Source organism: Paecilomyces variotii, assembly GCF_004022145.1.
Source record: "Paecilomyces variotii strain CBS 101075 chromosome Unknown C8Q69scaffold_2, whole genome shotgun sequence".
Taxonomy (NCBI): Eukaryota; Fungi; Ascomycota; class Eurotiomycetes; order Eurotiales; family Thermoascaceae; genus Paecilomyces; species Paecilomyces variotii.
Genome location: NW_021167141.1, coordinates 1578739 through 1591488, shown reverse-complemented (window position 1 = coordinate 1591488; position 12750 = coordinate 1578739). Strand labels below are relative to the sequence as shown.

Here is a 12750-nt window from a genome sequence, read left to right as displayed (position 1 = left end):
GATAAGGACGATATTATTTTATTATCACCCCAATCGGGATCCGGATCATCTCTCGGCCCGACCACCAATTGAGGACCAGCAAAAGCGCCAACGGACCAATCGTGAGCTAGCTGGACGAGCGAAACAGATCCAGCTCATATCAGATGCGTTGATCTAGGGATCGTCCCGCGCTTCAGACGACGACGTCGAGCTTCGCTCCCTGGTCGCGTGGAAAGATGGGAGCTGGATCCGGCGGCTAGGTTAATCTCTATACTCAGACTGCCAACAACTGGTGACCACGGCACGCAGACATGGAGACAGCGATTCGCTGGTCACCGTGGTCCACCACGGCCGAGCAGCGCTTCCTGTACGTGGATGTCGCAGGGAAGTCGTTCAGACTATGCAGAGTCACCGAATTTAATGGCCGAGACCTGGATTATGAAGTGCTGTCAACCCATTCGAAAGTGCCTGCCTTCCGCGCTTTCGACTGGTCCCCCGCAGATGAGTCCCTCATTGCCGTGGGCCAGTCTTCTGGAGAAGCTACCATTCTGCGAATGGTTGGTGATTCTCAAGAGTCGCTGTCTTTTCCTATCCGAAATCAACGGTACTGTAATGCGGTTGCATTCAGTACACATGGTCTGCTAGCTGCAGGGCTGGATAAAGTCCGCAATGACTTCTGTCTCAATATCTGGGACGTTAATCAACGACTGTCTGCCGTGAACTCCAGAGGGACGGGAGTCAACAGACAGGTTGCAGAGCCGCTGCGGAAGCTTGCGAGCTCAGAGCCGATCACTAGTATCAAGTTCTTTCGGGACCAGCCTGATACCCTGGTAACCGGCGTCAAGGGGCAATTTGTCAGGATCTACGATTTACGAGGCAAGCAGAGATAGTTGCCCTCGAGTTCCTTGGTTATTACTGACCATAATACAGAGGGAATTGGAAACCCGTCACTTCAGTTTCCAACGCGTTGTGTGCATAATCTGGCCATTGATTGGCTAGATGAAAACTACATAGCTTCCTGCTATACGTCAAATGAACCCACGATCTGTGTCTGGGATCGTCGTGCAGGATCACGCTTCGTCTCTGTTCCATCTGCGCCAGGCGCCGCGGAGCAAAGTCAGCTGGGGCCCGCCTTGGATTTCAAAAACGTTCTGGATCGGGACAGTACGATCTGGAGTATGCGCTTTTCCCGAACGAAGAGGGGCTGTTTAGGTGTCCTCTCCAATAAAGGCCATTTTAAAGCATATGATATCGCTAAAGAATACATGTCCGAAGGCCAAAGCGCCAACCTTGATCAAACACTCGGTCAAGGCTCTTCCAGGGACTACCTGGAACCGATCTATACCAAACACGTACGTGATATTCGCAGCCCTTACACCCATCCGACTCGTGGCTGCAGTGAATCCGAACGGGTAGTTTCTTTCGACTTCCTCAATATCAGCTCTTCAAACCAACCGAGCGCCATCACCTTAGCCGGCAATGGGAACGTGGAAATTGCCACTCTTCAACCCCCATGCCCACCGGTCCGTCTCTCCTCTCAGGGAGTGCTGGTCCGTGGTGGTTCATCTGGAAATGCCGACTTTGAGGTGGTTTATCCTTATTCTGGAGCCGACAGGAAAATATCGGACGTGGTCAGCAGCATACGACATCGTACGCTGCCAGGGTCGGGGGAACAGCCAGCGTCAAACGGGGCCATAGATGGTCTGTCCCAGAGGGATGGTGTTCAGCCTCTCTCGAGCCGTGAAAACAGAGAGCATTCATTATCTCTAGGAGTACTAGGTACTCCACTCGAGGTGGGAGATGCTTTGACGTTGATGACTGTCAGTCGCTTCCGTTGTAAAGAAGGCTATCTTTTCGACGGCGCCAAGAACAAGGAGATACTGGCCGATGACATTCATCTCCAGGACTTATGGGATTGGATAGAGTGTAAGTCCTCGCATACAAGGATTTTCTATGCACATGCTGATGTAACAAGGTTCCCGAGGACACTCATCTGGAGATTCAATGATCATCAACGGCATTGATATGAATTATCTCGGAGTGTATAGTATCTGGAACAATGATCTTGGTACGTCTCTGGCTATCGAAGTATCCTGCTTGTGCTGACGAACTTCCAGGGACAAGTCTCAACAGCCGAAAAGTCAGTCCAGTCACAAGCGAAGAAATCGATATCAGTGAAACGATCAGAGAACTTGCTCATCAACTGCAGCTTCCCGAAATAAAAGGTTGTACGTCAGAATTTCTAGAACATCGGCAATTATGCCTTCATATCTGCGGCGCCGCAGAATCTGAAAATGGCCTCGAAGATACTGTGAAGCAACTTGTCTCTGAAAAGCAGCATACAAAAGCAGCCGCTCTGGCAGTTTTCCAGGACGAAGCCAAACTTGCTTATTTGGCACTGCGCAACAACCAGCCGACACAAGCTCACAAGCTGCTAGCAATGGCTATTGCTGGTGCCGCGAAAGGAGAAGCTGACTCAGATTGGGAAGAGACCTGTGCAGAGATTGCGAAAGAACTAACTGATCCCTATGCTCGAGCTATCCTGGCATTGGTCAGCAAAGGTGATTGGAATTCTGTGATTCAGGAGACGACTCTGCCTCTGAGGTATCGCGTCGAGGTTGCTCTGCGGTGGCTCCCGGATGATGATCTCACTCTATACTTGAGGGATGCTACGGCGGAAGCTATTCAACAAGGTGATATAGAGGGAATTGTACTCACTGGGCTTACAAACTCTGCGATGGACTTGTTCCAATCCTACATCAATAAGTTCAACGATGTGCAGACCTCGGTTCTTGCCATGAGTCACACAGTTCCGCGTTTCATCGATGACGAGGCAGTGGTGGCTCGCTTCAATGCATGGCGCGAGACCTATCGTTGGCAAATGAATTCTTGGAAGTTGCAGCTCGAACGGGCAAGGTTCGATGTCGGTTCCCGCAAGTTCGCTGTGACCTGGGATGGCCGCAGGCTGGTCTCGCCGCCAAAGCAACAGGTCAGCTTGACCTGTAACTACTGCACGCGGCCACTGGCACAATCCACTCCGTCCAAGTCCGGCGGGGAGGTCGTGCACCCCACTGCTGGAAATCCGCTTGGTTCGAGCTCTCTTTCTGGCACAATTTGCCCTAGGTGTGGACGCCACATGCCGCGCTGTGGTGTCTGTACATTGTGGTTGGGTTCTCCTGACCCAATGACAAGAGCCTGCATCGTTGCGGATGCTGCTCAAGGCGACCAAAAGCGTACGGAAGAAGACATTATGCGGAGATTCGTTGTCTTCTGTATCAACTGTAACCATGGTTTCCATGCTCATCATGCCAGAGATTGGTTCTCTCGGCATAAGATCTGTCCTGTTGCAGAATGCAACTGTATTTGTGACCGATGATCTCTTGGTAGAAGGACTCCGAGATTGAAGTCAACGCGGAGAAAATTCTGCATGGACTGAACAGTGGTGTATCCTCGCTCGACTGTCTAATATCCGGTACTGAACACTGGAGACGTGACTGGAGGCATGAGAACACCGACGCATGACTGTTTGTTACAGTTGGACAACATAACTTTGAGACTATGGAATTCCTGGGCACTATGAGCTCCATCATGCCTGAGTCAAAGCATTATTACATTTTCAGCAGGATAGACTTTTCCGTGTGTTACTATCTCACACTTCCTCATACTGATTGCTCTTCTGCGCCATTTGTGCATTTTGATTGCGTCCCTCGTCCTTCACCCTTTCAATGGCGTCCTCTTGGAGGCGAGGATTTGGCTCTGCCCGAAGCGAAGATTTCGAGCGACGGAGCGTGCGAGGGCCAAGAGCGAGTAAATAGCGCCTCCACCAGGATGGATTGGGGACTTATTGTATTATATAGAAGATTTCAAGTGTACCAGTCGCTTAGTTATACAGGCCTACAAATATTGCACATCCATATCAATCGTGGGAACCATGGGACTAGGATAACAGTAATAACGCAAGGTCGTCGACTGCTGCTCCGAGATCGTAGCAGCTATATTGCCAACAAAATATGATAACCTACTGCAACAAATTGCAGGCTTGAATGTCTGATATCTCTCTCTAAATTTCTACATCCAGTAACCAGCACGACTGCGGAAAAGAAGCGATGATGTCAAGCGGAACATCCGCCGCGCCCCCACAATTGATCTACTCTAATCTGAGAAAGCTCTACGAAACCCCGCATACGCGGAAATTCTGCAGAAAGACGCGTTTGCTTTGCTCACGAATCCAGTTAGATGTTACTCTAGGCATTCTAACTCGAGAGTACATCACTAGCCGGTGGCTCTATATTGTATAGCTACGAGGGCCATTCCTGACTCAGGTACCGCTTACTTCTTTTTCTTTCCCGGTCACGCTACAGTACTACCTGTATCAAAACTGATCACTCCATCACACAGATAGAGCATATCGAACCTTGAAAAGCAGCTACGGCTCTGAGCAGCCGGGGACTATTGCGGATACGTTCCCTTCATCACTGCACTGCACTCCATCACCGGCCCACCATGTCTCGACCGCGCAAAGACAGACGTGAGCCGTCGCGAGATGTAGCAGTCTCAAAAGCTTTAAGCTATCTCCTACGACATGCGGCGGAAAGGGAAGGGCTAAAGATGAATTCTCAAGGCTACGCTAATGTGGCGGACGTGGTATGTACACTTGGCCTTAAACCACCCTCTGGCCACTGTTTGCCGTTTTAACGAAGGTAGATGCTGACGGGCTATTTGATTGCTATTATCTAAACAGCTAGCCTGGAAGAAGATCAAGTCTCTCAAAGTCACCTTTCCTGAGATCTTGCACGCTGTCGACTCGTCAGATAAAAAGCGCTTTGCGCTATTACACATCCCCTCCGCTTCGGCCGACACATCGAAAGAAGAAGCCACCGCAGAACCTACAAAATCTACCGTCGCAGACGGAACACACGAGGGGCCTACACCCGCGGAGGACGATTCCTCGACGATTCTTGGGTCCGCGCCTTCTACGAGTCAGGAGCAGCAGAGCTCGACGGCCCATGCGCTGTCCGTCGATGATTCAGATCCATCGCATTTCCTAATACGCGCTACTCAGGGACACAGTATCAAGACAGTAGATGCGGCTTCATTCCTAGAAAGACTATCTCTGTCCGACGATGCCCCAGAAACTGCAAAGGCCCTTCCAGATACAGTCGTGCATGGTACATATCACGCCGCATGGCCGGCAATCCTGGCTTCCGGGGGACTGCGATGTATGAGTCGGAACCATGTCCACTTCGCGACAGGGCCGTCGCTTGAATCCATCATGCCAGAAGGTCAAGGTGGACAAGTAAAATTGCTGGATAGCAGGAAGGATCTCCAGAACGGACATGTGATATCGGGAATGCGCAGAGACGCGCAGGTGCTGATATACATTAATCTGAAAAAAGCGCTGGAGGCTGGGTGTCCGTTTTGGCGGAGTGAGAATGGCGTCATTCTCAGTGAGGGTATGGATACGGGCGAAGCGAGCAATGGAAAAGATACCAAGCAGAAGGTTGTCCCGCTTGAGTTCTTCGATGTGGTTGTTGAACGAAAGGCAGGCCTGGGGATTCTCTTTGAGAACGGGAAGGTCGTCCAGGAGTTGCCGTCCGAGTTGACTGGGAAACCACATCCGAAGGGGAAGAGGGTCGATACTAGAGGGGCGAAAGGGAACCGAAAAGAAGGAAAAGAATCCAGAAAGGCAGAGGAAAATACAAGAAACCAGGTAGAAGGATAGGTATGATAGCTTAGATATAATTCAATCTGAACTCGTATCCGGTATCAACCTAATGGCTGTTCAAAGTGTATGCAAGGGCAGCTTGAACACAAGCGTCCTCCGTGTCTATAAACCAGCATTTAAGAAAAGCATCAAATAAAAAAAAAAGCCGAATTCAAAAAAAGCTCACACCCTCACCTCTCCTTTATATCAGAGAGCCGTGGGGTGCTACGAAAAGCCCACCTTGCTTTTGGCGGGCAGGCTTTTGCAATCTCTAAGAACTGAGGAACGTTTCTGACGGTCACTGGAGCCCAGAGCAATCTTTTTGGCTCTGACGCCCTCACGCCGACCCCGAGGTTCGAACAGGGAGCCTCTAGCTAGATGGAGCTGTGGGTGGTTTTCCAGACCACTACGCCATCTGGACTCCGCTGTTGATTGGGGTTATGTTATTCTGGAATATATAGGGGTGTTCTTTGTTTGGGGGGATTGCCTAAAGGGGAAGGATGTGGTCACGTGGAGATGGGTGGATAGAGGGAGGATGCGATGTTGATACTTGGCTACGGATGTCTACATTGGAGATATCAGAATGGGCAATTAGTTTAGTAGCTAGAGGCTATATATTTTATTAGCTAGATACATATTAGAATGGCATTTCACATTTAGAAATCCGACGCTTTCCATGAGCAGTATGATGTGCCAATGCCCACTGAGCACTTGGCCGCCATGCATGCAGGTGCTGGGTTACAGGGTTGAATAAGAAGAAGCTCACGCGCTGCCCAACAGCTAAGATCTCGTAAATAGGGGAGGTGGCAGTCCTGTCAGGGTGCTGGGAGCGGATATACTCTCGCAACTGGAAGTATCCATTATCCCAAACAGACTCATAACTCTGCAGTTTGTACGCCTTGCACTGTGTGATGAGGAAGAGTTTCCACGGTTGCACTCCCAATTCGAATGTATGAAAATCTGAATATCCTCTCTTGCCGTCATGAAACGAATGGCTTACTTGTGGACGGGTGATATATCCCGCTGTGACTGGAAAAGTCCAGTTCAGGATGACATCCCAGATGCCGTATATTGCAGATTCATCGCTGTCTTTTCGGAGATCATTAACTTCGTGCGCGATGGCGGGTATGCTCATGTACTACAAATCATGAGTATGTACAATTTCTGATAAAGGGGAATCAAACTATACCGTGACTACTGCTGTTTGTAGCAGGTAGGGGAGCTTGTGTTGTCATCAGAATCCAGATACTGCTCGCACCTTGCAGCTTATACGAATACCGGAGGAGGCAGGTGCTGATGGTGACATTTGAGCTTTGAGCCTTCCCAAAACTGCTGTTTCCATTACTGGTGCCCCCCAGAGGTCAATTATGTCCTCTTTCGCATTCATTTCTTCCATTCATTTCTTCCTATATTTCCTTCCTGTCTTTTCCGGTCTTCGGTTTCGCTGTAATCATGGCTGTGATCAGAGACTTTGTAACCGTCATGACGGCGGTGGCCTACGTTTGCGTAGGTATACATGTTCTCGTGACCGGAAAGAGGGCAGCCCAAGAGGCATGGAGCCTTGGGGAGGAACTGGATACTCTGCCACGAGCATGGAAGGCGGCGACGGCGTTCGCCTATGCGGTGCTCTGGCTGGAAGCTATCGAGCACGGGGTAGGGCAGCAGGCCCAGCGGCAGGAAAGTGGAGAGGGAGAAGGAGGAGGAGGATGAGAGGTATATAGAGATAGGGGAGGAAGTGAAGGAGGTCATACTATTTCACCAGTGCCTTGCGGAGGGCACCGGTGCCTCGACTGGAGCGTCGAATTCACACTTCTGGTGCTGGTGACGGGGAAACCAAGATGAACTCACAAGAACCAGGCATCAAATCGATTTCATGAACAAAGCTTCAATCGAACCGCTCCATTCAACAACGCATGATCGAGGCGCTTCTCAATCCAAGGACCCGATTTCCTCGATGCAGAACAGTCGCAGATACAGAAAATCGAGCTATGACTTTCCCAAAAGGTACGGCATCTGGCTGTAGCTATATTGAGCTGCTCTTCGAATTTTCCTTCTGGGCTGTCTCTCCATTCAACTGAAACTGTTGCCGTCCATTTCAATTTTTGCAAGCTGTTTTGAACCATTGGCTATTGTTTCAACCCAGAGAATTAACCACTCTCCATGCCTTCGCACACCGGAGATCAAACGAGTCGACCCAATCCCTATCATAAAGCCGTCATCCTCCAAATGGTGTCCAAGAAACCAGATTTGTCATGGTGCTTTACTGTTCCACATCAGCATCCATACAGTTGGGAGCCTATCAATACAGACCAACGATCCGGGCCTATTCAATAACTAAAGCCGCTTTTCAATATTCAAACGCCTCGTTCACTCCGTCGAAGTGGGATACTTCCACATTGAGCCTCTCTGTCAATGCAGCCTAATGGGGAAGACGGTAGATTGAGAAATTGGAGGACTAGAAAACATGTATACCTTATGTACCTCAGAATAAATTAGCCATAGTCCGCTTTCTGTCCAAGATGGAAAAGTCGATGACCTTATCTGATACATAATACCTGGTTGAGTCCTGTGTTGATCCCTCGTGCATGTGTAGGGACTAATTGGTGGTTGAAGTGGTTAGGTAGTTTTACTAGCTACGTTGGAGTTAGATAAAAGACGAACCGGAGATTCTCCGTTTTGGTCGAGTGGTTATCTAAGATGTAACTTAGTAGGTACTGTATGATCTCTCACTACGCACAGTCATCACTATGTATTATCTTGGAGGCCGACGACCTCAAGGATGTGAAGGTACAGATTCCTTAGATTCATTAACCAGTGGCTGAATCAGGCTATATAGTATTACTATCTACTGTGCGATGGGCTAAATCCTACGGGGAAAGGTGTGGGCGAACCCTATAGAGCGCTACCGATATCTTACGTTCAGAGTTCGTAATAAACTATAAGAATGGATTTCCTTAAGGCGGCGCACCTCACATTCTGTTCACCAGCTCTCAATCTGTACTCTTTACCATACTCATTGTACAAAATGCCTCCTCTAATAGGTTATAGGAGAGGGCATCATAAAGCATTAATGAAAATTGCCAACTCAGTACGGCTGAACACAATACGAACCCTTAATGGGCAACATCCAGCATCTCTATACACTCTACCTCTCGAATTGATCTATCACATTTGTCAGTATCTTCCTATGGCTGAGACCTTTTGTCTTATGATAAGCTGCGCTCGTTTCTGGAACGCGAGAACCAGTATTCAAACTTTTGTTAATATACAACAGTTGCTGGATGCAAAAGTCTACCCAACTTGGGACTTTATCGAAGGTCGTTTTCATATCCTCCGCTTAATGGAATTTGACAAACTTTGTGGGAAAGGCATCAGGTCCTTTTGTTGTTGGGCGTGCACAACAACTCACCCAAAATCAAGCTTTCCCGGCCTATTAAAACCTGTTAATTTGAAGTTCTCAATTGAAGAGCAGAGGCAAAATTGCTCAATAGCAGTCACTCGCAGCTGTCGCTATAAGTCGAGGATGATATGGGTTGGCATATGTTATGAAATGGTATTTGCCGAGCTGCGGGCCTTAATGTATGGAGTAAAGGATTTTACATTACCTGTCACAGTCCAGGCTGGCGGCTGCTTTTCTGAGCATGTGGAGTTCAATCCAGGCACCAACCACCTTATATCCCGGTTCTATCTTGGGAGGATCTCGGATCTTGGTCTCGATGGCTTTGACCATCTATGTCGAACTTTAAGGCTTCCGATATGCCCGCACGCCAGAATTGATAGGTTTGCAAAAAGGTTTCTTCGAGATATCAATCCAGGTTTTGTGCGCTCTTGCTATCTCTGTGGAGCGGAATATTGGATGATAATTACTTCCGATGATATGATCGAGCTCCATATCTCTCGCTACGTTGGACCCCTTATAACTGGATTTGAACGCATATGGATCAGAGCATCATATATATATGTCAATACTGCCTTCGTTGATAATTGTCGGGCATTTTCGCAGTGGCTGGATAGAATGTATAATCCAGAAACCGGTACTGTGTATAACGGAGGTCAATTTGAGACGTTCATCGTCCCTAGAAAACAGAAATACAAACTCCATGGTGCTGAACCACCATACTTTCAATGATGGATGCCACTGAGGACGAAGGGTCCAGTATTAAGGACGACAATTGAGCCGGTTAGGGATACTCGACGCAGGAGTGAGAATTAGAGAGAACTCTTTGGTCTTTAACGTTACTAGGATTTGCTGTCTTCCATTTTCAACTTTGCACAAGTCCAGATATAAGGAACCCCTTTCGCTAGAAGTATTTAGTGTCCAATACGATTTCCCTGTTGCTAGGAAGTTACTATAATCTTCACCTAACCACGCCTAGAAAGTAAACTGAAAATAGCACAATAGCTAGAAGATGTTGCCGATCTGGATACATTCTCCAGTGGGTTCATGCAGGAAAAGACATCGATATAACCACTGATGGGGCATTACCTCTGAAGAAATACTGTAGTTGACTGTAAACAGCGTGTTTCATTTAATATTGTGTGTATATGTCGGCTTACAAAATGAACGCCAGATGATCTGTCAATCATCCGTTTGCGATAGATTCTTTGAATCCTGATTATACTAGATTACTAGGATCTAGGTTCTTTGTATGCTCAAGATAAATATGGGGTCAAATCCCCCCAGATCTAGAAGCAAGCAAGCAATTCAAGTCGTTTAGGTCAGGCCTCGCTTCTGTGCTCAAGGATTCGACATAATTCCATTTCCTTTGAATAATTGAGGCTAGCTCCGGCTTGACACTTAGGACGACTACGTACAGAAAGTCATATGCTGCCTAGAATGAAAGGCTCAGAATGACATCAGAACAACATAATAACTGTCTTGAATTATATTACTTGTATATAGCAGATATTGTCTCATCTTGCATTTCATACATTTTTTATTCTGATTGGAGTACAACAAGCTTATTCTCAAATAATGCATCAAGCTCTCTTTATTGATACGCATTTTCGAGACCCGTATGAATGCTGTATAGTATGCGGAGTAATGATCTGCGGTTCACCGGATCCAACATTCGAGGATTATAAGGAGTGGAAACAATTTGCAAACCCAACGTCGACTGTGACAGTACAAGCAAAGCAACTCGAGAGCATATATTTTCACAGCGAACCTTGGTTGTGGATGTGCCTTTATAGAACAAGTATTATGATTCCTTGTCCTTCCCCTTCTCCTTTTACCTCCATATTAGGAATTACGGATGGAATGCGTACATTGTTTACTAATATAGATCTAAATATATAAATGTATAGTTCTCCACAAATCGAAGAATGACCACTTCGCAATCTCAGGGATTACTATTAATCAACTGAACCTCAATGCATGTACTGCCACGCCAGTCCCACGTGATTCGGGGCTTGCTTACCTTGCCGGGCCATGGCCGTGCCCAAGCTCTAACAGAGATTTTGCTTATTTTCACACAGCGAATATATTAGGTCAGGACACAAACAAGGAAAAGGATCAAGAAATTGGGTATACGGTTCACCCACACTGCTGGCTACTCGTTGACCGTGTCATTGGGCAGATATTGGTAGAAGCCAATCTCAAGAATTTTGTAAAAGCAGTTTTGCAGTTCTGGAAGGAAAACAATAAGTGGTGGTATTTGACACCTTCTCCTAAGGAGTTCTGTTTCAAGCATGAGGGAAGCGAATGTCTCCATGGCAATCATCCGTGGGAAAAGACGGCGCCGACAGGGCGAAATCCAGTACTTATATCAGATATCAGGGATCTCATTCAAAAAGCTCGTGCACGGAAGGCCTCTTCCTGTCGAGATAAGGATCCCCCACAGCCGCACCGGCAGAAACGACAGCAGCAGTCAATCTTATCTCACATTCCTCTCGAAATATCAATCATGATAATTGAGACAATTGATTATGATCAACATAGCCAGGATGCAGAAAATATCCTCACTGCGTTCGGATGGCGGTTACCTGATACGTACTGGCAGAGCCGTTGCCATACAGAGTTGATCTTTGAATTTCAAGATCTGATCGATAATAGAACACCTGTTGATTGGCAATTTCTTGCTCTTCGATCGCGAAAGTTACTAAAGGGTCTTTTATCATTGCAAAATCGCGCTCGGATCATTGGATTTCTTTATAGGCTCAAGGACATCTTCCTTACTCTGCTTGAACAGGACAAAGTGAGCGGGTCAAATCCCTAGACTAGAAATGAAAAACTTGTAGACTTGGCTTACTATACGAACAAATGGAATCTGACCGTGGGTTCAAGATAGTGTGTATCATCTTGGTTGCGGGTAGTAGAGACGTGTTGCAGCCCAAGTTCCCCACACCGGAAAGACTACTAGGTAAGACAACTTCCATATTCTTGGTATTCAGAAAAGTCCTAGCATATTGCTCTATGCTCTATTATTTGATATAAGCATCTGCGTCACATTTTCGTGGGGCCATATTTGCCAAGAGCATCGGAAAACTCCATTATTAAGGGGAATGAATCTATCGCTACCTCAGCTTGACCCGAACGAGGGAGATATACTGTCGAATTCCTGAGCACGGAAGCAACGTCTACCTATATGACTTGAACTGCGTGCTCACCTCCAATTCTAGTGACGATTTGATCCCATATCTATCTTGAGCATACAAAGAATCTAGATCCTAGTGATCTAATAACCTAGTGGGTTCAACCCTATAATCAGTTCAAAGAATCTGCCGCAAACGGATGATTGACAGATCACCTGGTGTTCGCTTTGTAAGCCGACTTATTAGGTAATTAATTTCAGATCCTTGGAGCAGGGGATATCATTGAATAAGGATTTTGTCAAGATCTCAGAAGAATGACACACTTTGTAAGGGGACGCCGAATGATTATTACAGTAAACCCTCGCTATAACGAACCTAGCTATAACGAATTTTTCGCTGTAACGAACCGAACAGCGTGTCTAATTCAAACCCCCATACAAAATTCGTTAAATCTGCCCTATAACGAAATTCGGTACAAATCCCTAGCTGGCTGTCATTTTTGTATGGGGATTCGTTATAACAAGTAATATGTC

At 47.1% G+C, this 12750-nt stretch overlaps 4 protein-coding genes across 4 annotated transcripts; 3 read left to right on the top strand and 1 right to left on the bottom strand.

Moving 5' to 3' along the window:
* Window positions 1-131: 131 nt before the first annotated feature.
* C8Q69DRAFT_149860 (ubiquitin-protein ligase E3) lies at window positions 132-3446 on the top strand. Its single transcript, XM_028625532.1, has 4 exons — window positions 132-855; window positions 910-1905; window positions 1955-2047; window positions 2097-3446. Exons 1-4 carry the CDS (start codon window positions 291-293, stop codon window positions 3353-3355), a joined length of 2913 nt encoding a protein of 970 aa, XP_028487443.1. The 5' UTR covers window positions 132-290; the 3' UTR covers window positions 3356-3446.
* Window positions 3447-4076: 630 nt separating this feature from the next.
* On the top strand, window positions 4077-5820 carry C8Q69DRAFT_456754 (phosphotransferase 1). Its single transcript, XM_028629851.1, has 3 exons — window positions 4077-4301; window positions 4378-4623; window positions 4721-5820. Exons 2-3 carry the CDS (start codon window positions 4483-4485, stop codon window positions 5699-5701), a joined length of 1122 nt encoding a protein of 373 aa, XP_028487442.1. The 5' UTR covers window positions 4077-4301; window positions 4378-4482; the 3' UTR covers window positions 5702-5820.
* A 500-nt stretch (window positions 5821-6320) lies between these two features.
* On the bottom strand, window positions 6321-7070 carry C8Q69DRAFT_525444 (hypothetical protein; the record flags this gene model as incomplete). Its single annotated transcript, XM_028633608.1, has 2 exons — window positions 6321-6821; window positions 6942-7070. 2 exons carry the CDS (start codon window positions 7068-7070, stop codon window positions 6321-6323), a joined length of 630 nt encoding a protein of 209 aa, XP_028487441.1.
* Window positions 7071-10637: 3567 nt separating this feature from the next.
* C8Q69DRAFT_456746 (hypothetical protein) lies at window positions 10638-11950 on the top strand. Its single transcript, XM_028629850.1, has 2 exons — window positions 10638-10881; window positions 10991-11950. The coding sequence occupies exons 1-2, from the start codon at window positions 10659-10661 to the stop codon at window positions 11899-11901; spliced, it is 1134 nt and encodes a 377-aa protein (XP_028487440.1). The 5' UTR covers window positions 10638-10658; the 3' UTR covers window positions 11902-11950.
* Window positions 11951-12750: the final 800 nt, after the last annotated feature.

Bases quoted from the DNA above. Each gene is read 5' to 3' on its own strand.
- C8Q69DRAFT_149860 (XM_028625532.1), top strand. From the start codon at position 291: ATGGAGACAGCGATTCGCTGGTCACCGTGGTCCACCACGGCCGAGCAG. The intron at 1,906-1,954 runs GTAAGTCCTCGC...TGATGTAACAAG, and splicing joins CTTATGGGATTGGATAGAGT to GTTCCCGAGGACACTCATCT. The intron at 2,048-2,096 runs GTACGTCTCTGG...ACGAACTTCCAG, and splicing joins TATCTGGAACAATGATCTTG to GGACAAGTCTCAACAGCCGA.
- C8Q69DRAFT_456754 (XM_028629851.1), top strand. From the start codon at position 4,483: ATGTCTCGACCGCGCAAAGACAGACGTGAGCCGTCGCGAGATGTAGCA. The intron at 4,624-4,720 runs GTATGTACACTT...TTATCTAAACAG, and splicing joins ACGCTAATGTGGCGGACGTG to CTAGCCTGGAAGAAGATCAA.
- C8Q69DRAFT_456746 (XM_028629850.1), top strand. From the start codon at position 10,659: ATGCATCAAGCTCTCTTTATTGATACGCATTTTCGAGACCCGTATGAA. The intron at 10,882-10,990 runs GTATTATGATTC...ATAAATGTATAG, and splicing joins GATGTGCCTTTATAGAACAA to TTCTCCACAAATCGAAGAAT.